The following is a 24646-nucleotide window of genomic DNA, read 5'->3' as shown; positions in this document are numbered from 1 at the left end:
CACAGCATGACTTTCTACTATCAATAGATGGCCGTCTACTGAGGGAGGTTGGTTACCGAAAACGGCTGCAAGTGTTGTTTTACCGCAACTATCTGGAAATAAATTATATGATAATGAGGCGCTAAGACGACTCTAACTTGACGCTCCGCAGCTCCGCTGCCCATCCTTTACATAGGGGTAGGGCACTGATTTTTTTAATGGCGCTGGTCGAAGCGTCGGCTAATCAATATTTTCTTTACCTTACCATCGACGTAACAGCGCCAAAGAACCTAATTCAAAGATGTAACCTTTTCTTAACTAGTAGAAGGTGCTCGTTTAAAATAACAACGTCGGTTTTAATGCGCACGATCCATGAGGCCCGCTGAAATAGAAGACAGCGATTGTATCCACTATTTAGAGCGTTCTTTACCGCAGACAATTTCCACCGCATGGGCGTTTTCTATTTTCTTTTCGTCCTAACAGAGCTGAACTGAGTGGCAGCAATAACTTGAGAGAAACCCAAGATAAAAAAATGTAAAAACGAGATTTTTGTTTTCGATGAACACATTTTCTGTAAATGTGCATTCTATACTGTCCCGGGCAATATGGTCGTCGTATTACAACTAATTACATCGCAATCACACACAATGGCGAACCGCAGCGGCCTACAATTTTATACCTTGCTTAAGAGCGCGCAACAAGACACGTTTACGAGCGCGCGTAGCTTCATCTAGTTCAACAGCGGCGGATTCGGTCGCTGCTGATGCCTCCGAGCAGTAATGGAACCAGCGCCCCTCTATGGCACGGCGCCGCCTTTGCAAGACCGTCATGCCCAGCATGACACGCCAGCAGAGCAGTGATTACACGTATCAGTTACGGCGGCGGGGGCAGTGCCAACACACTCTCAAAACGGCGTTCCTTGGTTCCCCTCGGCGCCCATACGCGGCGCAGCGATGCAGTTCGGCAACCTCTCCCGTGCTCCGTTTACTTCTGCGTGGGCCTGTACCTACTACAACTACTGGAATACCCACAGCCCCTAACAATATTGTTTCTACTTCAATTGAACTAAAACACAGCTTGACGCACTGCCGTCGGAAGGAGATTCAGGCTTTTATTGTCGACAGCAATGCATAGGTGGTGCGTTGATTGCGTTCAGCTGTCGTCAGTACGATATTCTTACTCTTTCAGAGTTGAGCTAACAAGGTGGGCGTTGTAGTACGCCAAAGGTGGTGCTCTTTCATCATTGCAGGTGCGAAGCAATAGGAGAATCAAGGCACGATATCATCGCATACCTTTTGTGCGTACCTGTGCATATAACGAGACTTGCACCATGCGGAGCTCTTTAGAAAACATGCGGTTTTTTTCCTTGAAAGCGGCAGTAAAATTTGCAAGGGGGCCTATTTTTTGTGCTAAAGGAGCGGCTGAACGCGCAAAGCTCACTCAATCCCTTGACTGGACAAGCTGATCACTGTCATTTGATCTGCCTACTGTGCACTTAGATGGCAGTGTTATAGAGGTTAATGCAGACATGACTGAGGGAAGGACACAGTGGTGCATTGACATACGACTTCCTTTGTGTGCGTTATTAACAGCTCTAAAATTGTCCACGGACTAACGTGAAACCCGAACACATGAATAGGAAGTCAATGATGTGGCTAAACCATCTTGAGCCTTCGCTTCAACCGTAGCCGACTGACTTCTGGCCTGAAGTTAACAAGGCAACACAAAGCACAGCTAACAGGGAAAATTCCGCCGTCGAAGCTGCTCCTTCCTGTGGCCTAGTAAAAATGTATGTATGTATTTATTGTTCTTAGGAAAAGGAAAATCCACCAACAGGCGTAAATTGTCTCGCCTAGGGGGCGGACACCGGAATGCCTGCTGGTGTAGGGGGGGAGGGGGTGGATAGGGAGAAAAGAATACATAGGAATAGGAGGATAGGGGAGAAGGTTGACATTACAATGTATGTAACACGCACAAGGGTAAATATAAAACACAAAAGAGAAAAAAAAGGAAAAAGGGGAATAAGATAAAAAAAGGAGTTGCACATTGAGAAAATTAACATTACAGAGGAAAACTACAGATATAGACAACACATGAATCTACAAAGGACAAAGCACACATGTAAAAGGGGTCACACACGCACACAAACAAGTACAGAAGCTGCTTCAGCAGCAGCACACCACCACAATCTGGGCAACTAGCAGGGCCGGATTAAGCAAAATGGGGGCCCTGGGCTACTGCGCTAGTGTCGGCCCTCGACTCCCCCCCCCCACCCGCCCCCCTGCATCCCCTACGCCTTTTTTTACCCGAAATAAAAATATCTCTTTCTCTCTCTCTCTCTCTCTCTCTTAAAGCCTCCGTCCCCACCCTCCCCCCGCTCCACTACTAAAATGTACCATTTTGTTTTATTTCAGCTAAAAGCAGTTTTTTATTTTAAAAAAGGTATTCCAATTACAAAAGAACAAAGTACGATTAATGGGATTCATGCGATAGTGATGCATCAGATCTGTTTTTGCAACACACAACACAAACGCAGTCACTAACACGACCGTCGTAACTCGCGATACGTGTCCGTTCCGTGGCCGTAAACCACAGAGCGGCCATTGGTACAGTTTGGTCCAGCTCAAGAAAAAAAGAAAAACACCCAGTGAAAACACCACAGCTATGTTTACTATGTGAATTCGATTTATCTAGATATGTTTTCTTAAGCGTTTGGTTTTATGTGGGCCCCTAAATCTATAATCTCGTGAGGAGACATGCCGTTGTATCAAGAACAGTGTTTATTGGAATTCAACGGAAGCATCACAGTGCGGAAATTGTTATTCATGTTATGCAATAAGTACATAGTAGATTCGGTATATATTCATTTTAAGAGCTTGCAAGCACAAGAAAATGGACAATATACTTCAGATTAAATGACAAACTTTAATTATAAAGCATTTCTTTGATAATGGCTCAGTTAACAAACGAAGAAAAGAGGACACCAAATACACGTGGTGCGAACGAACGCCATTTGTAATGATTCGAGAGAAGAAAACAGACTACTACGGATGATTAAAAGCGGGAGTTACATTGCAAGAACAACAAACAAAGATGAACAAGAAGACGTACCCTTTTTTGGGTTACAGTTCAACGTTTACTCATGCAGGTTGGGAGAAGACACAAGAAAAAATCTCACGGGCACTCATGTATAGCGCTAACAGTGCTCTTTTAAAACGGCATCTTTCGGGCCTTTGCCTTGGCAAAATCCGATATAGTTTGTTCGAAAGATAGGTCTCTTACAAGGTCACGTTCAATGGACATGATAGCAAGCGAGTTCAACTTGTCGTCCAGAAGGTTTGAACGAAGGCGATTTTTTATCAGTGACAACTTGGAAAACGATCGCTCGCTCTCACAGTTCGCCACGGGTATGCTTAGATACATTCTTAATGCAATGGAAAGGTTCGGGAACACGTTAATCAGTTGTCTTTCGTGTAGCAACTTTATTATACCCAGGGCACTCGTGTCTTGGCACACAGAGCTTTGCAGAAAGTTCGCAAACTGAACGATTTCAGCCGGAAATACTGGCTCCAAATCGTTTGGGTAGGTCTCCACCAATCTCTCCGCTTGCTGTGCAAGAGAGATCATGCTTCCATTTTCCGTCAGCAATTTTAAGAATCCGAACTTCTCGCAAAGATCAGCGTAGGCAGCCTTTCGCACTCGCAGAGCAGAGCCTAGACAGTCAAGTACTACATTATAGGTCTCTACAAGAAACTTTTTTCTACCACGCAGCGTACTATCGCTTTTCCCGTCCGGGTACTTACTCAAAGCGATGCGTTTGCTTTCATCCTGATAGCACTGACTAGAACTCAGCTTGCGTGCTCTCGCCTCGAAGGTATCAAAAAGAGGTCGCAACGAATCAACAAAGCCTTCCAGGGAGCTCAGAAGGTCTACAGCGGTTGAAATGTCTAAGCCTGGTTTCTGAAGTGCTACGCTCGTCTTGTCAAAACGCTCCAAGATTTCACACCAGAAAATCGCCATGAATGCCGTCTCCAGTTTTGCCATTTTCTTAAGGAGCGAGCACGCTTCACTCCTAGTGTCACCGTTTTCTTCCTCGTTCTTCGCGATGTGTTCAAGGCAACGCAAAATTGCACTGAAATTTTTCATAATAGCCTTGCATGATTCAGCATGTCTTGACCACCTGGTCTGAGAAAGGCTTTTTAGTACGAGGTGTTCCCCAGTGGAATCCATGCTGTCCAGAAGACATTTCCACCGCTTGGGGGAGGCAGCAAAGAACACGTACAGTCTTTGAGTGACACTGAAGAATTTGACGGCCTCAAGGCAACTGTCAACGCTACATGCGCCAACTAAGTTCAGTGAGTGACCAGCGCACGGGACGTATACTGCCAAATTGTTGAGCTGTTTGATTTGTGCTTGCAGTCCTTTGTATTTGCCTGACATGTTACTCGCGTTGTCATACGCTTGCCCCCTACAGTTGCCAATTGAGATGCCGTTGGTTGTCAGTAGGGACATCACGGTATCAAAAAGGTACAAGCCAGTGTGGGATTCAATGGGAACAAACCCCAGAAAGCGTTCGTGCACTTTCGCATTTAAACAGTACCGTAAAACCACTGACAGCTGATCAACGTGAGTAAGGTCTGGAGTCGAATCAACAATTAGAGAGAAGTACTTTGCCCTTTTTACTTCGTCAGTGAGCCTGTCCTTGACAGCCTTGGCCATGAGCTCGACGAATTCGTCACAAATTGTTTTTGACAAGTAAGATGGGTGGCCTTTCCCCTTGTTCCCATAGCGTTTGATGTGCTCCTCTAGGAAGGGATCAAACTGGGCAATGGCTTCAAGTACTCCCATATAATTGCCATTTCTCGGGGAGCCAAAAACCTCCTCGCTGCCCCTAAACGCCAGGCCACGCTCAGCTAGAAGCTTGATCACTACGACTACGCGCTTCATCACCTCTGTCCAGTAAGCGGTCTGAGTGACCAGGTGTTTAACCAGCTCCTTGTCAATTGTGCTGCTCGAGTTAGAGCGGGTTAGCCATGCTGCCACGCAGTTCCGGTGTTCGACACTGTTTTCATGCGCGGAAACCTTTTCTTCTCCTCTTTTCCAATCAGAAAATCCGTGCGTGGTGAAAGAACTCGGGTTGCTCGAAAAGAGTTTACACATGAAACAGTAAGCACAGCCTTTGGACTTCGAATAAATTAACCAATGTCGCTCGTATGCCTCCCCATTGACAGCCTTTCTCGCGAAAAGATGAGGTGACATATAGCGTTTCTGAGTTTTGTATTGTCTTTCGGAAGACGGAAAACTTTCTGCCCGATTTTGAAAATACAACGGCCCCTTCTCAATGCATTCGCCCCGAAAATTATCAGTAATAATGTCCGGCCACTTAGCTGGGTCACTTTGCAGAATCTCGGGGCCTACCTCTTGCTGCTGTGGGTCCTGTAGTTTGTCGCCACAAGACGCCAGCTGATCCGTCCTGTCGAGGCACGCGGGAAGATGATCCGCAGTCGAGCTACCGTGAAAAAAGTCAGCGGGGTCTTTGAGCGTCGTTTGCTGGAGCTCGTCATCAGCGGGCTGATTGGAGAGGTGTGGCGCCAGTTGATCAGAAGCAGTAGAAATCGGGTGGGGCAGAACGCACACGTGGAACTCCATGGCAGGGGTTGCACCGAGTGGCATGGATGTTGCTTGCGTAGGGACAGGACAGGGCTTGCTTGACGTCGGTTGCTCACAGGTAGAAACGGAGGAGGTTGCCGTCCTTTGCGCAGAACCCGGTGAACCAAGGGGAGTGAAGTCTTGCTGCTCACCGGGGAATCGTTGTGATGGAGTCGATAAGTCCTCCACAGAAGCACTCCCGGCACACTCAGGATTTTGAAACGAAGTCGTACTGGAGCAATGACACGACTTCACGGAAGCTGCACTCAACAGATATTTCGTCATCTTTGGCAGCTTCTTTTCACGCTCTTCTCTTTCCAACTTTGCCTTTCGTTTGGACGCACCACTTTGATGCTTTCGAGTGGACATCTTCTCTTTTAGCTATTTCCTTTCGTTCACCAAGCTGGTGAAATGAGACTTGGATCGTGCGCCAACGCTAGGCCAAGGAAAACTCGTTGCTTCTATCTGTTGGCATCTTAACGAGACGACAGCGGCGAAGTCATTTATGTTACACCAGAAGTAACGCTATTTCCACTGACTTTACATACTATGTACATGACGTTACAAACACTTTGCAACATAAAAAAACAATACTGTCCTGTCCAATCGTAATGCGAGGTTTTCCCTCTTCCCTAAAGTACGATTGGTTGATTTCAAGATGTCCAGCCCCGGTCCAAATGCACCATTCACCTTCTGCGCACCCGTCTCTCCCATAGTGTCCGTTGGTCTGCTTTAACCACGCCTTTCACTACGTGCCTTCTCTCACGTAAGTCCCAGGGTTCGCGATGCCTGGCGCCAACCTGTCGGGGGAATGCGACGCAGGGTCTAAGCTCGCGCCGTCAAAGCGATCCGGCCTTGAAACGAATGGCTTGCCAATAAATAACACAGCCGTCGCTGCCTTTAAATTGTTTCTCGGTATGAGCAGGGTGTCTATTCATGCCATGTTACTGGTGCCCCAGAGCCGGGGCTCGGGCAGTCCACTGGCGATGTCTATCGTACGTATCGTTCCTGCTTTGTTCCTCTTGCAGGCCGCCTTTTTCGGGATTTCGGGCACAACTGACGCGCCGCCTCGACTCTGGGCTTCTCGAATTTCGAGCAGCGGCGCAGCCGGCGCAAACAACCGTCAGATTTACACAGTCAACGCATCGGAAGCGTACCACTCACAGTGGCTGGCCGCCCGATGGATTCGGTAACGCTGGTCGGCCACCCGCTGCGACTTTAACGGCTTCGCGGCGCCGCGTTATCTTCAGCGCGTCTAGGTTTGTCCAGCCTGGTGAACGGTGTTCCTTCCCTACGACGGACGTTTCAAGTCAAGACGAATGCGGCTTGCCGATGGCAGCTCAACGCATTGCAGCTGGCGGTGAAACAGAAAACAGACGCCGAGAAAGCAAGCATCCTCTGGAACGATGTACACAGGGTGGGCCGACCCAGCTCGCTGCTTTGGCACTGTTAGGGCCCATCCCTTCAGAGGAGCGCTGCGTAATTGGAAGCTACAACAGGAACGTGTGTGCCTCTTATGCTCCGACTCTCGCACGGCGTGATGACAACTGACGAAAGACACGCAGAAGCTGAATTCTGCGAACACTGAGAAGCAGCAGCCGAACACCGCTGCAAATCTTGCTTGCTTAGTTCGGCCCATTGAATTGTCAACTCGGCTGGCTGCGAGTTCGGACTCCACTTCCTGGGAGGCTGAGCCGTTCCCTTCCGCCGTCTACGGGGAAGAGACACACGAAACGGGATACCCAAGCCCGCGCGCAGCGGCTAACCCATGTTTTTTTTCTTTTTTAATAGCGGACGCCCCGAGACCGAACGATCCCCGCAGGGTTCGAAACAAACTAACAACACGAGACACATGGCGCTTTTGGCAACCTGAACCCCCTCGCTCGGAAACAAGGGGCCGCGTCGAAACTTCAGCGGACAAGCCGCCGCGACCCCCCGCTGCTTTCTTGGGGTTGGCCGAACGAAGTGGGCCCCCCTTTCCTCGTTCTGCTTTTCTCCCTGTCACGCGTGTCGCTCGAAGTTTCATTATCTGAGGTTCCGTACATTAGGCCAGTTAATGTGGCCCCCTTCCCCTGCCCTTGGAGACGAGGCCCTGGGCTGCAGCCTCCTTAGCCCCCCCCTTAATCCAGCACTGGCAACTAGGCAGAGTTGTAGTGGAGTGCGCTGTGCAGCCCCGAGGCCCGCAGGTATGTACTCAGGGCCTCGAGCACTTTGTCTCGCTCCCTAGCACTGCCCGGGGGCCGCGCTCCGTGGCCCCGCTCCGTGGCCGCGCTCCGTGAAGCACGACCAGCAGCTCTGCCCGCCCTGACGCAAACTTGGGGCACTCGTATAGTACGTGCGGCAGGGACTGCACGGGCGCTCGGCAGTGGGTGCAGGCGGGGCTGGTCGCCCGCCCCAGACGGTGCTTCCGCTCCATCGCCCACACGTCCCCCACGCGGAGGCGCAGGATGGCCGAGCGCAGTCGTCGAGGCAGGCGTGAGGCCCGCACAGGCGGCAGGCCCCCTCCGACACGCAGCCGCGGGTCCGGATGCCTGGTCCGGATTTGTCGCTGGATGGGCAGGCGGGCGTCGTCCGCTGCCGCCTGAGCCACCATGTCCGCGGGAGGCAGCGCGTGTGCCCCGGCGGCCAGCTCGTCCGCCCGCTCGTTGCCATCCCGACCAATGTGGGCGGGGACCCACTGCAGGCACAGTTGAGTGCCCCGGTCCGCCAGCTGTGCCGCCTTCTCCCGGATGCCACGCACCAAAAGGGAGTGCGAGTCTCCGTCCTGAAGGCGCATCAGGGCCACTCGGGAGTCGCACAGCAGGGTGCAGCGCTCGGGCAAGGGCTCCATCTCCAGCAGCAGGTCCAGGCCCAGTCCGACCCCCACCAGCTCAGCCGTGGCCGAAGAAGAGGCATAGGACAGCCGCGCCTGTCGGGTGGCCTCTCCCAGCACGGCGGCCGCTGCGGCCGACCCCTGCTGCTGCTGCACCGAGCCATGTGTGTATTCTAGGGCGTGGCCGTCTAGGTCGCTCCAGACGACACCCCGGGCCAGCTACAGTTGCCCGCAGTGGGGTGTCCGCCACTTGCTGTGCAGCCCCGGAAGGTCCAGCCGCACGTCAGCTGCCAGAACAGGAGCGGGGCCACGAGGTCCCGCATCCACGGGGCCCACCACCTCCTCGTAGAGCATCAGCATGCTCCCCATGCGCGAGTGGTGGTGGCTCTTCAGCCGCCGCAGCAGCGGACCGCCCCCCTCTGCGCGTCTCAGCCGGTCAATCTGGCCAAGTGCCCGCAAGTCAGCTGTCATCTCTAGGGTCCACGCCCCCGCCTCGGCCAGCGTCTTCTCGCACGGCGAGCTCTGGGGCAGGCCGAGGCAAGCGCGGACCCCCTTGCGGTGGTCTCCCTCCAGCTGCCGCCAGGTGGGTTTCTGCAGGGTCACCAGTGGGAGCGCGTACATAAGGATACCCACCGCCGAGGCACTGTACAGCCGGAGGGCCTTCCGCTGCAAGCAGCCGCTATCCCGGGCCACCATCTTGTGCACTGCCATGGTGGCCAGCTGCTCCCTGGCTCGGAGCTCCTTGGCCGCCTGCCGGAAGTTCAGTCGGTGGTCCAGGGTGAGCCCCAGGTACCGCACCCTGGTTCTCCACTGGAGCTCCTCGCCATCGATGGTCAGGCGCCGGGTCCATCCACGGGCGGCGGCGTCCGGATGCACCAGCATGGCGTCGGTCTTTGTCGCCGACAGCTGTAGGCCGACGCCCGCCAGCTTGGCACGGACTGCATCCATGGCCGCCTGCAGTTGCTGCACAATGGCTCGGCCCTGACCCTTGGGCCCCAGCACCCACAAGGTGATGTCGTCGGCGTACACCGAAATGTACACTCGGTGGCCCCCTCCTCTGGGCAGGCAGCCTGGCAGGGCTGCCATCACCAGGTTGAAGAGGAAGGGGCTGATGACGGAGCCCTGTGGGGTGCCCACGTTCACCGGCCGGGGAGCCGACAGGGCGTCCCCCACCTGCACCTGCGCTGTGCGGCCCGTCAGTAACGCCTCGACGAAGCCCCGCAGCTTGCCCCCAATGCCAGCCTCCTCCATGGCCAGGGAGAGATGGCATGACGCTGCAGGTTGTCGAAGGCGCCCTTCACGTCCAGCAGCACCAGGGCCGCCACCTGCTTGGTGGCCCTGGCGTGTTCACGGGCCGCCACGACGTCGGCGATGGAGTCGGTGGCTGCTCGGTGCCTCCGGAAGCCCGTCAGCTGCTCGGGGATGGCCTCTTCCTCCGCAGCGATGGCCTCCATCCTCCGCAGTGCCACCCGTTCGAGCAGCTTGCAGCCGCAAGATGTGAGGGCCACAGGCCGGTATGCCGTGACTGCCACAAGGCCCTTGCCTGGCTTTGGTACGGCCTCACCTACCAGATGATGCGCAATCTGGATGGGGTGGGGTTCGGCCGACTCCTGGCCGCCTACAACGTCATATGGGACACGGGCCAACTGCCACCTGAGTGGCTGAGCAGCAGCCACTCAGGTGGCAGTTGGCCCGTGTCCCATATGACGTTGTAGGCGGCCAGGAGTCGGCCGAACCCCACCCCATCCAGATTGCGCATCATCTGGTAGGTGAGGCCGTCTGCTCCTGGCGCCGCCTTACGCTTGCAGCTGCGGAGGGCACTGCGGAGCTCAGTCTCTGTGATGGGGGCATTGTTGAGGGGGTGGTGCACCTCCCCCGTCCCAGCAACAGCCGCAGCGGGCCCTGATTCCGCCTGGTGTGGCGGCAGGAATTGTGTAGCGAAGAGGTCGGCCAACTCCGCAAAGCTGGCCTGCTTGCGGATGGTCATGGCAGCCAGGGGGTTGCGGTTTTTCTGGGGTTTCAGAATGGAGTTGAAGATGCCCCAGAGGCGGCGGCAGCGTGGGTCGGCCTCCGAGCTGACGCAAAGCTCGGCCCAGCGCTGCCGGCTCAGGCGGTTGGCGTGACGGCGGCATGCCGCATCCACTCGCCGGTACACCGTCCAGTCCGCCCGCTCCCCCGAGCGCTGAGCCTTCCTCTCCGCGCGGTTGGGCACCGCCCGCAGCTGCAGCAGCTTCAGGTCCGGCGTGGTGGCCCCCTCGGCTACTGTGCAGCTCTGTGTGGATTTCCTGGCGCAGCAAACCAGGCCCCGGAACAGCTCGGCTCCTTCCCTCAGGTCCTGCTCGGCGAGGCAGCGCCGGAACCGGTCCCAGTGGGTGACGAGGTGCAGTGCGGCTCGCTTGGCTGTCCTGTCGGGTGGTGCGATGTGCAGTGGGTAGTGGTCAGAGCCCCACGTGCTGGGCTCCCTCCTCCAGGTGGCCTCAACCCCGGCTGATACTAGGGTGAGATCAATGGCGGTGGCTGCGGAATTGCCACGCCGGAAGGTGCTCTCACCAGTGTTCAGCGCAGACAGGTTGAGGCGCAGCATGGCGTCCCACAGATGCTCACTGCGAGCGTCCATCCGGCAATCTCCCCACGCAGTGTGGTGTGCGTTGAAGTCACCACAGAGGAGATGGCGGGCTGTGCACAGGGACACCAGCCGATCCAGGAGGCACGCGTCCCAGCGCTGACCAGGGTGCACGTACACACTGCACACTGTAATGTCTGCACCACTCGCACTCAGCCTTAACGTCACTGCCACGCACTCCTGCACCACTGTCGTCACCGCACTGGTATCCAGCTCTGCGTGCTGCACATCGTTCCTCACAAACAGTGAGGCACGCGAGGTTCCTGGGGGTGGGACGGGTCGCCACACACCACCGCCGAGCACTGGGCACTGTCACACGCCGTGGGGCTGTGATAGCCGATGTAGCCCGGCAGGCGAATCCCCCCCCGAGCCGTCCCTTCCCGCACGCACATAGCTCTCCTGTAGAGCCACGACATGGGGCTCGTGCTGCAGCAGAAACGCACTCAACTCCGCACGACGCGGTCGCAGGGAATTGACGTTCCAATGTAGCACTGTAGGCACCAGTGGCTGTGTGCGGCGGCTCCTAGCCATGAAGGGGCTCGGTGTGTGGCCGCGAGGGCGGCTGCTTGCATCCGCTCTTCCGACCTCGCTTCGACCGCGCCGAGGCTGCCTGGCTGCTGGGCTGTCGCTGGGCTGTCTGCTGCGTCCCGACGGCATTGCTGCTGCTGCCTGGCTGCTGGCGCATCGTATCGGGAGCGACAGGCGTTGGCTGTGGCTGGGTGGCCGCTCGCAGGGCCGCACGGACGTCAAAGCGAGAGGCAAGCGCCGGGGCTCGTGCTAGTTCTGCACACGCACGGCGCTCCTCCTGCCAGCGCGGGCAGGAGTGGTCGAGCACGATGTGGGGGCCCCCGCAGTTGGTGCAATAAGGCTTCGCGGCCTTGCACGCTGCCTTCAGGTGGGAACCCCCGCATCGCCAGCACCTCCTCTCGCGATTTCAGCTCGCGGTGGCGTGGTCCAGCCTGCCACACCTGCCGCACTGCAGTGGCCGCGGTCGGCACATTCTCACTGGCCGTCGGAGATTGTGCAGCGCAACCTCCGCAGGGGGGATGGTCGCCGAAAAGCGCAGGTATACTGCAGTCCCCCTGCGAACAGCTGACTGCACCGGCACGGGCGTTTCGAGGCTGGTGGCAATTGCCTCGGCCGTGATCGCCATGTCGTCGACCACGATGACGCCCGTGCTGCTTGACGACGGCTCTCGCGGGCTCACGTCGATGCCACCGATGGTGGTAATGGCCAGGAGCACCTCCATGGCCTCCTCGGTGCCCGCGTCCGCCGCCACGACGATACGGCGCGCATTCATACGCACGTTCAGCACGCCAGGCTGCGCCGTGAGCTGCCCAGCGATTGCACCGCGCGCCAGCTTCGCGAACGTTGCCCTCGGTTCCTTCGGTAGAAAAAGGACTGTCCCGAGGGCTGTGGGGCATGGGGGAAGCTTTTTCCCCTCGTTGCGAAGTAAAAATAAAATACTCGAAATCGTTGAGAAAAGTGCGGCCTCAAAAACTACAGAAAAGAAAAAAAGAAGCTGCATAAGTGTCGCATAAGGCACCAAAAACGTGTCTTTCTGCATACAGGGCACGATATTTGGTGCCGAGCATAAACTGCGCCCACGCGTATTTGGGAGCTTTTGTTCAATAAAAATAAGCAATCAATGATGGCTGATACTGCCCACTTAAAAATCGCTGTTTGCGTGGAGGCATATTCAGAGCTGTTTACGAATTAACCTTACGTAGTGGCTCACATACGAAAAACGTAATGTACAAAGGACACCAACAAAAATGAAAAATAGTTTTAGCGAACCAGATAACTGGATTTGTAATGTACGATTGGCGTCACTTCCCGCCCTCAGAAATCGCATGCGCACTCGGTCTGACGGAGTACTGCGTGAAGGCTTTTCTTATACGGCATGGTTTCGCATACTTCCTATGCGTTGCATGCCGGGTAAAAAGATAAGAAATTCAACGGCGCATGCACGGAACGTTTTCACGTGCAACGCAAAAAACTAAATAGCGCTCCCGCTTCGGGCCAACTAACAAAAATGGCGCCAAGGCAGAGGAACTGCTGTGACCTATACTGTGATGTATACTGCGTTGTTTTGAGCGATCTCTAACATTAGGAATTGCTGTTATTCCATAGTTCCAGGATGAATGACGGGAGGGACACGTGGGAGAAGGGCTAGGGAGCGAAAAAAAAGAAACAGGCTAGTGTATGCGCAGAGTTAGGTTGAATTCGATTTGTTTCGCTTTGATAAATTCTTTGCCAGTCTGTAATCCTGTGTACAGCGGTGAAAGGTGAAGATGGAAACACAGATGAACAACATAAGACACGATCATTTCTTAGAATCACAAGCGAAAAAAAAAGCGGCCCTGAATTTTTTTAAAAGAAGTAGTAAACTCGTGGCTGTGCGGGCAGCCTCGAGTCAACTCGTTAGACTCGAGGCGGCCCGAACTTTGATAAGTCCTCTTGGGAAATTATCACAAAAACCCCAGAAAACATGGTTCCACAAAGGTACAGTACATTTTCAAGTGTGTTTTACAAGTACGAAACACTAACACGCCTCCGTCACGGGACAGCCTAAAGAGCTCTTCGAACTTTTAATTATAAAAAAGCTGTAGCTGTGAAGCAGTCCTTCTAGATCACGAACCACGTCTGCGCCACCTAAACACGAAAATATTTGCCATAGGCTCTTCGTACACTTCCTAGCGATTATCGGTCGCGAGACGCAGACTGTACCAACCAGGGCACAGCGCTTGTAAACTGAGGCGCAAGGGAAAAAAAACTCATCAACGCTTCCGACGTCATACGCAGAGTTCGTTGAACAGCGTTTGTGGACTGAGGCGTTACGTGAAACACCTTCACAAACGAACCAAGCTTAGAGAGTCCAGTCTAGCAAAGTGTCTTTGGTCATTCATCACGAACAAAAGAATGGAGATGAACAACGCCGACGTCTTTTAACGTCACCTGTTGCCCTCTGCGTTCAAACGCTATTTTTTGTTCCTATAAATGGATGCCTACGCCGGAGGGATGAACTCTTGGCGGCTTTCGATTTGGAGCTGTCCTTGTCAGCGCCAGGAGCAGCGTGTTTCCTGGAGCGCGCTTTCTTGTGGCATGTCACACTTCCGAATCATCCTCACCTTCTGGGTCGTCCTGACCTGCTCGTGGAATTCGAGCTCCGTCCAGGTGAGGTGGCGACAGAGTTTGCTCGTGTCGTGGGTCTTGAATGTCACGATGTCCTTGCGCTTCTTTATGGTGTAAACGTTCTCCATAGGTTCTTCAGCAATGACGCAGCGGTCGTAGTAGTACCGCTGGGCGGCCCGCAGAACCGCCACCTCCTTGGCCATGCGTTCCTCACCGAAGGCCTTGACCCGGTCTTCGAAGACCTTCGCGAAGTGCTTGTACAACTTCCAGTCGACCGAGTTGAGTTGCAGCAGCCGCTTTTTGGTGTCGTCCGAGAGCACTTCTTTGTACGCACTGTACCTGCGCGGGACGAAACGGGATATATGTAGAGAGGGCCTGCGCACATTCGAAACGTCACAGGGAAAATGTACTCCGATCGCAATTCGGAGACATATGCTTTGTGGAGAAAAACACTGAACGGACACTTTTTGCATCTACAGTAGGCGTTCCCATGCTTTACTTGCCGACTTCGTCTCTGCCAGCGATACGATGCTCCCCGTTTTGTGGCAGTAGGTTGATTGCCGGAAGGTGCATGTATGATAATTTTTGGCTCAATTAAGCTATACGTGGGGTGAATATGCACCACGTAGACCTACCTATTGCAGTCGCAATCATCCTTAGGTGGAGAAATAGCAGCGGAAGCTGACGTAAAACAACCCTATGATATAGAATAATGCGGAATATGCTTACCACAGCTATGAAAGCATAGCTAGGCTGTGCTACTTGCGCTACCATTGTGCGTAGACTAAGGTGCCCAAATAAGTGAGCAAAATGCCTTAATAAGTGAGCAAAACTACCCGAAACTGAAAAAAATGAACCGCGACATACCTGAATCAGATGAAATGGCGATGTTTAAAAAGTTCTCAAAATAGGAGGAACCGTACTTAATGAACGAAATAATTTAAACTTCCGCATGCAGGCGATGGGACTGACTTAAAAGGATCGAAACTAGTGGAAGTTAAATTTTCAACTGTAAGAAAAATTAAACTTTAACGAACGCAAACAGATTAAACGGACAACACCAATTCTTCTGGGGTTTAACGAACGCGAACATATTAGACGAGCAACACCATTTCTTCTGAGATTTGAAGCCTGCTTGACACCTATCCAACCCAAGGCGGAATCTCCATATCCCAAGATATTTTTAACACACCAGGAGATACGCCCGTCAGGTTCTTTTGAAGTGAAGGTTTCGTGTTCTCACTGATGGCGTCTGTACCGCAAAAACGGGTGAAGGGAATTAAAAAAATATCTCCCGTGGCTGGAATCGAACCTCGGTCCCTCGCATTGTGAAGCCGGCGTTTATCCGATTGCCTTATTTCCACATTTGTTTTCTTTATTACAGTTTGTCTCAAACTAAAAACTTGGTTACAGTGGTTTCATAAATTTCGCCCCCCTTGCGATAACACAATTTTAAAATCTATTCAGCTGAACAAGTTCATCTAGCATTGGTAACCATTCAGGTGGTTCGCTTAGCTCTCTGTATACCTCACGTATGTTGACCATACTCTCAATGAAATACTCTCTGGCGGGCCGCGCATTGGGATCGGCATGCCTGTCAGCCATCCTTGTGCGCCACAAGCTGTGCATGGCCGAAGTGGTTGGGTTTTGGGGAGGGGTGCATGAACGTGCAAAATTAGAGAAACCCCGCACCCCACCGCGTAAAGACGGAGATGATCTGTCACGAGAAAGCTTGGTGCCCAACCATCGTCGTCGTTTTTTAAAAGTACTTGGGTATACGTTCGAACACGCTTTTAATGCTTCAGCATCGCTGTCGCTTTGGTCGGCTAATTCGGTGAAAAAAGCGGCGTCCCCAGAGAAGCGTAGCGCGAAGCCGTCAGCGAAATTCCCGTTGGCTGCGACGGCCTAACAACATACTACCCACTCAGGTGGATTTGTTAGTAACAAGGACAGCAGCCATCAGAAGCTATTGGCTGATTCACCGAAAAGCTCTCACAAAACTAGTCTTGGACGCCGCCTACGCTCAAGGGCCACCGTCTGAGGAGGCGAGGTGTTTCTAGGACATCTTCCCTTCCCTTTTTTAGTTTCGGTAATCATTCACCAATTTCTACCTGACTGCGACTTCAAAATGCCCAGCCACGATTCTCGCATATCTATTCAGGGGGATTGGCAAATAACTATGACAGCAACCGTCAGAAGCTCACGGCAAACTCACAAATCTGGCTGAAGCGTTGAATACTAATCCACAGTTCTAACACACGCATTCAGGGGGATTGGCGAGTGAAAGATGACAGCAGCAGCTAGAAAGTCGCTGATTATTGCTATTCCCATTTCGGCAGCAATGTCAACATAGCTTCCCACACACACATGCTTACAGAACTCGACGATATCTGGCGCTCACGCATTCTCACATCATGACAGAACTATTAGGTGCCCTTTAACCTTTGTGCCACTGTGTAGCGCCCTTTCAATGCAGTTTTTTTGGCCTAGAGTCAGTGACTAACGGAATTCGCCACATCCACTTAAATGTTTATTTTTTCGAAGAAGGATGTTGGAATTGGCTGAAACCTATGCTTTGCCGCTTAAGTACTTACTATTAAATTTGTTTCATATAATTTTGTCATGTGTGAATCACCCCACTATTTCCAGTATAAAATATGTTTACTTATGTATACTTCTGTACGAAGGCAGAAGGCCACCCCAATCACCTGAAGCAGGAATTACTGGCAATAAAGAGCGGGAAAATAGCTTGGAAACGGTATTTTATACAACCTAATTCGTCTCTTTGCACCATCATCGCTGCAATCATAAACGGGGCCAGCAAACGGAATTCTCTTCCACGCGTACGACGACACAGCGCACACAACACGCTTCCGCAAAAAAAAAGAGCACCACGTACCTGGAGTTGAGTTTCAACGCCACCATGTCCGTGGTGTTCCAGCAAAGGAGGTGCTTGAGGAGGACAAGTGATTCGTCCAGCCTCTCGGCCAGCATGACCAGGTCGAAAGTTGTGTCGATTCCGAGCACGAACTTGTCCACCGCGGCCTCCGAATCATACAGACCGTCGTAGCCCAGGTCGAAGGACATCTGGTTCAGCCCCATCCTCTCCTTGACTAAGCGACGCCCCGAAAGGTACGCCGTGAGATTCTTGTCGTGGACGAACGCCGTCAGGTTCCTCTTGAAGATGGAGGAGAAGTTGCAGTAGGAGTAGAGGGACTCGAACAACGACTCGGGCTTGCGGAGGATGGTGATGTAGAGCGTGTCGTGGGGCAAGAGCTGCCGCATCTCTTCGAAGTTGAAGCGCGTGTGGTGCGTGAGGATGTTGTAGGTCATGTTACAAGGGGTGAGGTCGGCCACAAGCTTGCGGTTGAAGGGCTGCGGATGGCCTAGGTAGTGCGTGTGCTTCGACTTTGGCAGCACGAAGTTGAGCCTGTGCGCACTGCCGAAGCGAAGCAAGATGTTCATCACCGTCGAGCTGGCACACTTGTGGGTCTTGAGGAAGACGACGTTGGTGCGCGGAGGCGCGCACAACTGCAGGTATGGTGTGTTCTCGGGCCACGTGATGGCAGATCTGGCGTACTGCTGCGTCTGGGTACTGGGAAAGGCAGCAGAGGAGAACGCGTCATTAGCTTTCTTGAATGCAAAGTGCAACATGCTTAAATAAAAGGCAGTGCACAGATCTTGGCATCCTTACATTCGTTTAAAAGGGAAATCAAGGATTTGAACTCACAGTTTCTGCTCCTTCACTAGTTCTTCTGTTATCTACCAAAGTCGTGTTTGAAAGTTTTTATTTTCTACAACAAACTTTCAGCATTTCCAGTATCCGCTGCCTGGTATCTCGTCTTTCTTAGTTACTGCCGTTGCGCTGATTTTTGTTTAAAGTTCTTTAGTGAGTGAGCGATTCAATATGCTTCGGATATCTTGGGAAACCCATAAGAGTGTTTACATATATACGCTTGGATCACATAACCTGCGGGATCGGCGAAATGTTTACACATTGTATACAGACTGCCTCATTGAACAAAGTGTATTCAAGCCTACATCTTCAAAAATCTCCACAAAAAACTGCTTGCAGTAATTAAAACAGGGCTGACATACACAACTTAATGTCTGCATGTTACTTAAGAAAAACAACAAGCAGTTCATGCTTAAGGGGGACTCACCTGACCCCATTTCGCATGGGACTTATTAATTAATTACCCACGGGCTTAAAAACCATCTTGTGGCGATGCGAATGTTTTTACAGATGCATGAATATGTTCCTAAGGGCATAGAATGGTTATTTTATAAATATATAATCTCTTTACCTTAAGAAATATATAAACAAGAAACCCATTTTCGTTTATCTAGTTTCCACTAAATGGAACTAGTTGTCTAGAAAGCCAGAGCTTTGTTTTTTATTTCAGTACAGACGTGACGCATTTCCAAAATAAGGAAGCCAGGGCGGTTGGAGCGTTTTTATGGATCTGTAGAGATATTCGTATTGGTGCCCGATGGGTTTTGAGCCCATGGGTCATAAAGTAGTCACTCCCATAGAAATGTGATTAACTGAGTCCCCCTCAAGTGTCTTTGGTCTTCAAGCCGCAGCTATTCGGCCGCAGTCACTGCCAACGAAATCAGAACATTTGCACTCTGCAGCCGCCACTACTTTAACGGCAAATACAGCGCTTCCGCACCATCATGGGAGAGCGGGCAGCAACGCTAAAGTGTTTTAGTTTGAGTAAATAAATGCCCCCCTGTGAACCTAATCCAATTCGGCCACCCCATTATCACCCAGTAGAACTGCACAAAGCGGGCCGACCTCCGACTTTTCCTCCCATCGTTTGAAAACCTTCCTGCTGTGGTAGCTCTTCAAGAGCAGGCAGCTGTGCCAGGCTCACAAACTATACTACGTTTCAACAAGACCCCTTATCCTGCATCTGCATGCGTAAAAATTACACGACCAGCCTAGTTTACCTTGACCTTAAGCCGAAATTCTCGTACGTGACGGTAACACTCCTTCCTCAACGCAAACAGGACCCACCTCTACACGTGCTAAACATCTATAGTTCGCCGAAACTAGCCAACAATTCATTCGCAGACCTTTTCAGCCGCTCCTTAAAGGCTGCGGGCAAGGACCCCCTGGTGAGTGTGGGCGATTTTAACGCCCACAGTACACTTTGGGGATATGTGCGTGAAGAGCGGCGTGGACGTAAGTTGGCGGAACTTATGTTCACCGACCCTCCCTTCCCAACTCGCGTGGGTAACTCCGTGACCCGGGACACATGTCCAGACCTTATGCTCACCAAAAACATCTAATATGCCGATTGGGTCAACACCGAGGAGACCCTCGGCAGCGACTACTACATACTCAGCCCCACCATTCGCACCCGTCTCTTGGCAAGAGCTTACCTAGAGAACAAATTACCCTATTGGACTAAATTTCGACAGACATACATTAAATACACCCCCATTCAGGAGCAAGCGTAACACGCTTGGTCCCAGCAATTGGTTTCGACCCTTCGCTCCACAGAGACCCACATTAAACTCTTGGAGGCGACTCCGGAGGTGAATAACTACCTCCTTCCCCTCTGGGGTGCTCGGCACAGAGCTCGTTTGGCGGTGGCGCCGAAAAAAACACAATCGAAAACTGAAAATTCGCATCGCCTAGCTCACCCAGCGAGTGACGGAGTACGCGGCCCAACTCGCCGACTTTAACAGGGTGAACCGATGCAACACGGCCACGCGGCAAATGTCCAGCGCGAGTACCTGGCGCCGCTTCCGCGCCTTGATCAATCCGACCCAAACTTGAACAGAGACACAAAAGCACCTCCAACGAGCGATTCGCAGCTTCGGTGGGGACACGACAAAATTGGCATGCAAACTGCGAGACCAATACCTAAGCACACAGCAGAACACCCCGACGGTTCGCGTACTCGTATGCACGTAGCGAGAACGCGGAGATGTATCAACCGTTCCAGCTATACGATCTGAAGGTGGCCCTAGCAAAAATGAGACGAGGAACGGCACAAGAACGAGATTATATCACAGTGAAACTACTTGCCAATTTTCCAGACTCTGCCTACACCATGCTCTTCCTTACATAAACTCCATTTGCCTAGGGGAAACACCCCTCCCAATTGATTGGAAGACCGCCCTGATCACCTGCATACCACAAGCGGGCAAAGCCATTGAACACTGACTACCTCCAGCCCATCTCCCTTACTTTTTGTGTGGAAAAACTAATGGGGACGAGGGTGCGCGACAGGCTGTCCGAGTTTTTGGAGAACAAAAATGTATTTGGAGACACCATGTTCGAGGTCCGCCCACACCGGTCCGCGCAGGATGTCTTGCTCCACCTCGATAGTGATATCCTCGATCCCGTCGAGTACCCTCTCAGCGACAAAGTTGTGCTTGCTTTGGGTTTGAAGGGGGCCCTTTGATAACGTGACTCACGAAATTATCCTAACACATGTCTCACAAGTGGACGGTGGTCAATATGCCTTCATCTATATTAAAGGAGCCATGAAGAGAAAACACAAGTTTGGTTCATTCGAAAGATTGCCTCGTTAGAACCATAACGACACCACTTATAACGCAAACTTCGCTCAAATAATCTACATAATTAGGAAAAAAGGAAATGACCATGCGACCCACCAGCTCATTTTCCGCAACAGAACCTATGATGTCACTGGGGAATGCTCTGCGATTGGCGGAGGCCGGCAAAAGCAAACGCATGTTAGGCAGGGCTTACAGTTTGCATAGCGAGCTAAATGCCCGTGAAACATACTGCGCATTCTTTTTATGACAAAGAACGGTGGAGTAAACGGTTGAAGTTCCGAACGAACACGCAAGCGTGTGCGCCAATGCGTACGAAACTACCGCCTGGCCGAGCTCGACATCTCGCCATCGCGCAGACGAATTTTCGGGTTCGAGGCGCTCTGACCTTGGGGGAAAAATGCCGTAAACACCGCGCATTGACGCTCGTATCTTTCTGGTCGAAGCAGAGAGCTCGCGCGAACGGCTTTCCATACACGACACCGGCCAACTGGCATAAGCGATACTGCTACTGAAGTTGAACTATTATTAACCGTAATAAAAATACGGCACATACGTACCAGTCTGTATTCGTCCGTCGCGACGGGGCTGACGAGGCAGCGGTGCCGATGGCAGGGCGTTCGTCTGTTGTGGCTATCGCGGAATGGTCGCTTTCCCGTCCACCGCGTATCCCACAACTCTTGCCGCTCGTGCACTTAGAAGCATTGAGCGTTCAAGTGGTGTGAGGTTGTTAAATGCAAGCCCTAGCTCCTCGGCGAGAGTTTTGTTCTCCGGATCAGGCGATTCCATGACTAGGGCTGCGGGTGCACTAGGTTTTACAAGTATTTTTAAAATGGCCGCCGTCTCGGTCGACTCCCGCGTGTGGGTGCTATACGGAGTCGACATACTAAGTATCTGTTTCATAGACCGGCCCGTGTGACGCCGTTGCTCACGTCACCAAATGTGCAATTTTAGCGGGAGATTTAAAATTTTGGCTTAAATTGCCTTATTTCTCAGTGAATAAAGCATCATTTGCTTCCGGGAAAGCGCTTGGGGTACTATGAAACACCTAATCTTTCGAATAAAACAAACTTTTGTTTTCTCTTCATGGCTCCTTCAAGCAATTCCTCACTGACCGACAATCATATATTCGAATTCAGGATATGGAACACCGCCCTTACCAAATAGGCACGCGAGGGACCCCGCTGGGAGCGGTCCTCTCGCCCCTCCTATTCAATCTGGCAATGATAAGGCTCCCTGCTCAGTCGGCGAAAGTCGAAGGCATCTGGCATGCGCTGTATGCCGACGACATGACCATCTGCTCGACAGGAGACATGGAGGCCAACCTGCAGCAAGCGGCGTACATCGTGGACGACTATGCCCGCAGCTGCGGCCTTCAGTGCTCCCCCTATAAATCGGGATTCGTGCACATACGCCCATCACAAAACTGCCCCACCAAAATCAACCTGTCCCTTTACAGCCGACTCGTACCCGAACGCGATGAGATTATCGTACTGGGGCTCTTCGTTCACAAACACCGCAGAGCAGACACAACATTGACCAAATTACGTAAAGTGGGGGACCAGGGGGACCGGATGATCCGCCGGGTTTCCAATAAGCACGGGGGATTACGATGCAAAGATGCTTTCTGCTGGCGCATGCATTCGTAACCAGCCGAGAACTGTACTCGGCTCCATACCTCCACCTACGCAGGTTTGACAAAAATGTACTCGATGTCATTACCCGCAAAATCTACAAGCGCGCTCTCGACCCTCCGCTCCACACCTCCAACCAGCAACTTCTAGGCCTGGGTATGGTAAACACATTCAAGGAGCTGCGTGAGGCGCACTCGACGAATCAATACACTAGACTCTCTAAGACGCCGTCGGGTTGCCGCCTCCTTGCCCGTCTACACATCCATCACTCGATACATACGGAAAAGCGGGTACAGATTCCTGAAGTCTGGAGATACGCCCTGCAAGTGCGGCCTCTTCTGGCCAACATGACACGAGATGACCACAGTGGCCGACGCGTCGAGCGGGCAGAAGCATTGGCTCACCGCTATGGTCGTAAAAACGTAGTCTTTTACGTAGACACCTCCGGCCTGCACTACGGGGGTTGGTACACTGCCGCGGTCGTCCACAAAAACACCGCATTGAACGGCCTCACTTTCCGCGCACGCAACTTTACACAGGCGGAGGAGATTGTCATCGCGCTAGCCGGCCCAGATCAGGACTCGCGGGTCATTATCACCGACTCAAGGGGTGCCTGCCGCAATGTCGAACAGCGGTGAATTCAGTCCTTTGCTTACAAAATTCTGCAAAACAGTAACTACCTAGGTGCCTCCGCGAATCGAACGATCATATGGGCTCCGGTTCACACGGGCCTTGAGGGTAATGAGGCGGATGACGCCGCTGCCCGCGCTCTCACTCTCCGGGCATCATCATCTCGTCCCCTACCGATCTGTACCAAGAACCCAATCCCACTAACACATTTAAGCAGGTCACAAAGTTTTAATTATTCGGCCATTCCGTCTATCCCAAGCACTGTAGTAGCCTCACGGAGGCGGAGGAGCACATCCCCCTTCGCCTTTATACCAAAACTCTCTTGTGCCGGGCAGTCTTAAAGCACTTCGACCTCGCTTACACAGGGAAGTGTCCGCACTGCGAAAAAGATTCCTCTGAGATTTTCCACATGGTGTAGGCGTGCCAAAAAACCCCAAACCTACCCCCTCTACACAACCTTTTCCGGAAGGACTGGGAGGCAGCCCTGCTCGGCTGCTCTGAACTGACGGCTCAACGGGCCCTCGCCTTAGTCATTTTACGGGTCGCCCCCTTAAAGACCGCTCTCCACCCTCACTGTAAAAACTTCTGTAAATAAATGTTTTTCAGCCAGTCAGTGTAAACTTAGGCCCTATTCCAATAAATATTGTACACCTAGGGCCGTGGCCTGTAATGTTGCCATTGCGTGAGACGTGTGCTGTCTATAGAGCCAACCTACCACCCACCCATTACCTTCAGCTGTCTTCGGCCACAGTCTCCATACGTGCGCAAATGTGGCCCACACATATTGAAGAACTCTAGGCTGCGAAACAGGCTATGTGTGCAAAACGTGGTCCGAAAGCTTTTTAAACAGCGCATCGGGTCTTTTTCCTCCAGACGTGGCTACAGGCACTCATGTTGAGGAAACTCTTTGCAAAGTTTGAGATCTGTAAGGGTTCCAGGCGCCAGCGACTCTGTAGAGTCGAACGCGTGGGAAGCGGCGGTTTCCTGAAGGGCGCATGAAGGGCTTTATAGCAGCCAGCTTGCTAAGAGCGAACGGCCTTTGGATCATGCCGCCTGCGTGGAGACGAATTGTCTTGACCCTCAGCTGGGCTGTGGCGTTGTTTTGAACGGCACGTTCCAAAGCACAGTACGAGCGTGGAAAAGCGTGGGTCGGATGTTCGAGGCGCTTTCCGCGGACGTGGCGGCGGTTTCTTAGGGGGCTACCTGCGCGCGCGTTTAGCCAGAGGGACGGTTGTAAAACCAATTGGCCCGACGCTCTTCTGATGACGGGGAGGCTTGGAGCTGTCGGCTGGAGCGGGACAGCAGTCGATTTGGGGAAAAGTGCTCTCTTTGTTGGCCCGTGCGCCCGCGGAGTGGAGGCGTGTGAGGGTGTGCGCGTAGCGGCCCGGGATGGGCAGGGCAGAGGCGACGCCTGAGCTGGCCGCCGTGTCCTTTTTGTCCCTACGCGCTGTTTCTGGCCCACGGTCCAATTAACAGGGCATCGCATGTCAACGGCGGAGAATCTTGGGGACGCGCCGGGTCGTTAAGACGGATGTTTATGGGTTTCAGCTGGCTTGAGTAGCTGCCCGGTCTCGGACGGGAAGCGTGGGAACGGGCGGCGCAGGCCGCGTTCCTGGAGGCTTGTTCCCGGCCGCTTACACGTGTTTC

General features: G+C 52.7%; 1 protein-coding gene across 1 annotated transcript; it reads right to left on the bottom strand.

Moving 5' to 3' along the window:
* Positions 1-11586: 11586 nt before the first annotated feature.
* Positions 11587-18378, bottom strand: LOC144160021 (galactose-3-O-sulfotransferase 2-like). Its single transcript, XM_077691643.1, has 5 exons — positions 18362-18378; positions 17098-17793; positions 14195-14537; positions 12070-12447; positions 11587-11952 (listed from the first exon to the last, which is right to left on the bottom strand). The coding sequence occupies exons 1-5, from the start codon at positions 18376-18378 to the stop codon at positions 11587-11589; spliced, it is 1800 nt and encodes a 599-aa protein (XP_077547769.1).
* Positions 18379-24646: the final 6268 nt, after the last annotated feature.

Source organism: Haemaphysalis longicornis, unplaced genomic scaffold (genome assembly GCF_048455015.1).
Source record: "Haemaphysalis longicornis isolate Haplotype H1 unplaced genomic scaffold, Haemaphysalis longicornis Haplotype H1 scaffold_10, whole genome shotgun sequence".
NCBI classification, from domain to species: Eukaryota; Metazoa; Arthropoda; class Arachnida; order Ixodida; family Ixodidae; genus Haemaphysalis; species Haemaphysalis longicornis.
This window is presented reverse-complemented; position numbering and strand designations above follow the sequence as displayed.

Coding starts and splice junctions, on each gene's coding strand:
- LOC144160021 (XM_077691643.1), bottom strand. Junction 12,448..14,194: donor AGGTCAGGACGACCCAGAAG/GTGAGGATGATT, acceptor TTTCTACCGAAG/GAACCGAGGGCAACGTTCGC. Junction 11,953..12,069: donor TGCACAATCTCCGACGGCCA/GTGAGAATGTGC, acceptor TCCCACCTGAAG/GCAGCGTGCAAGGCCGCGAA.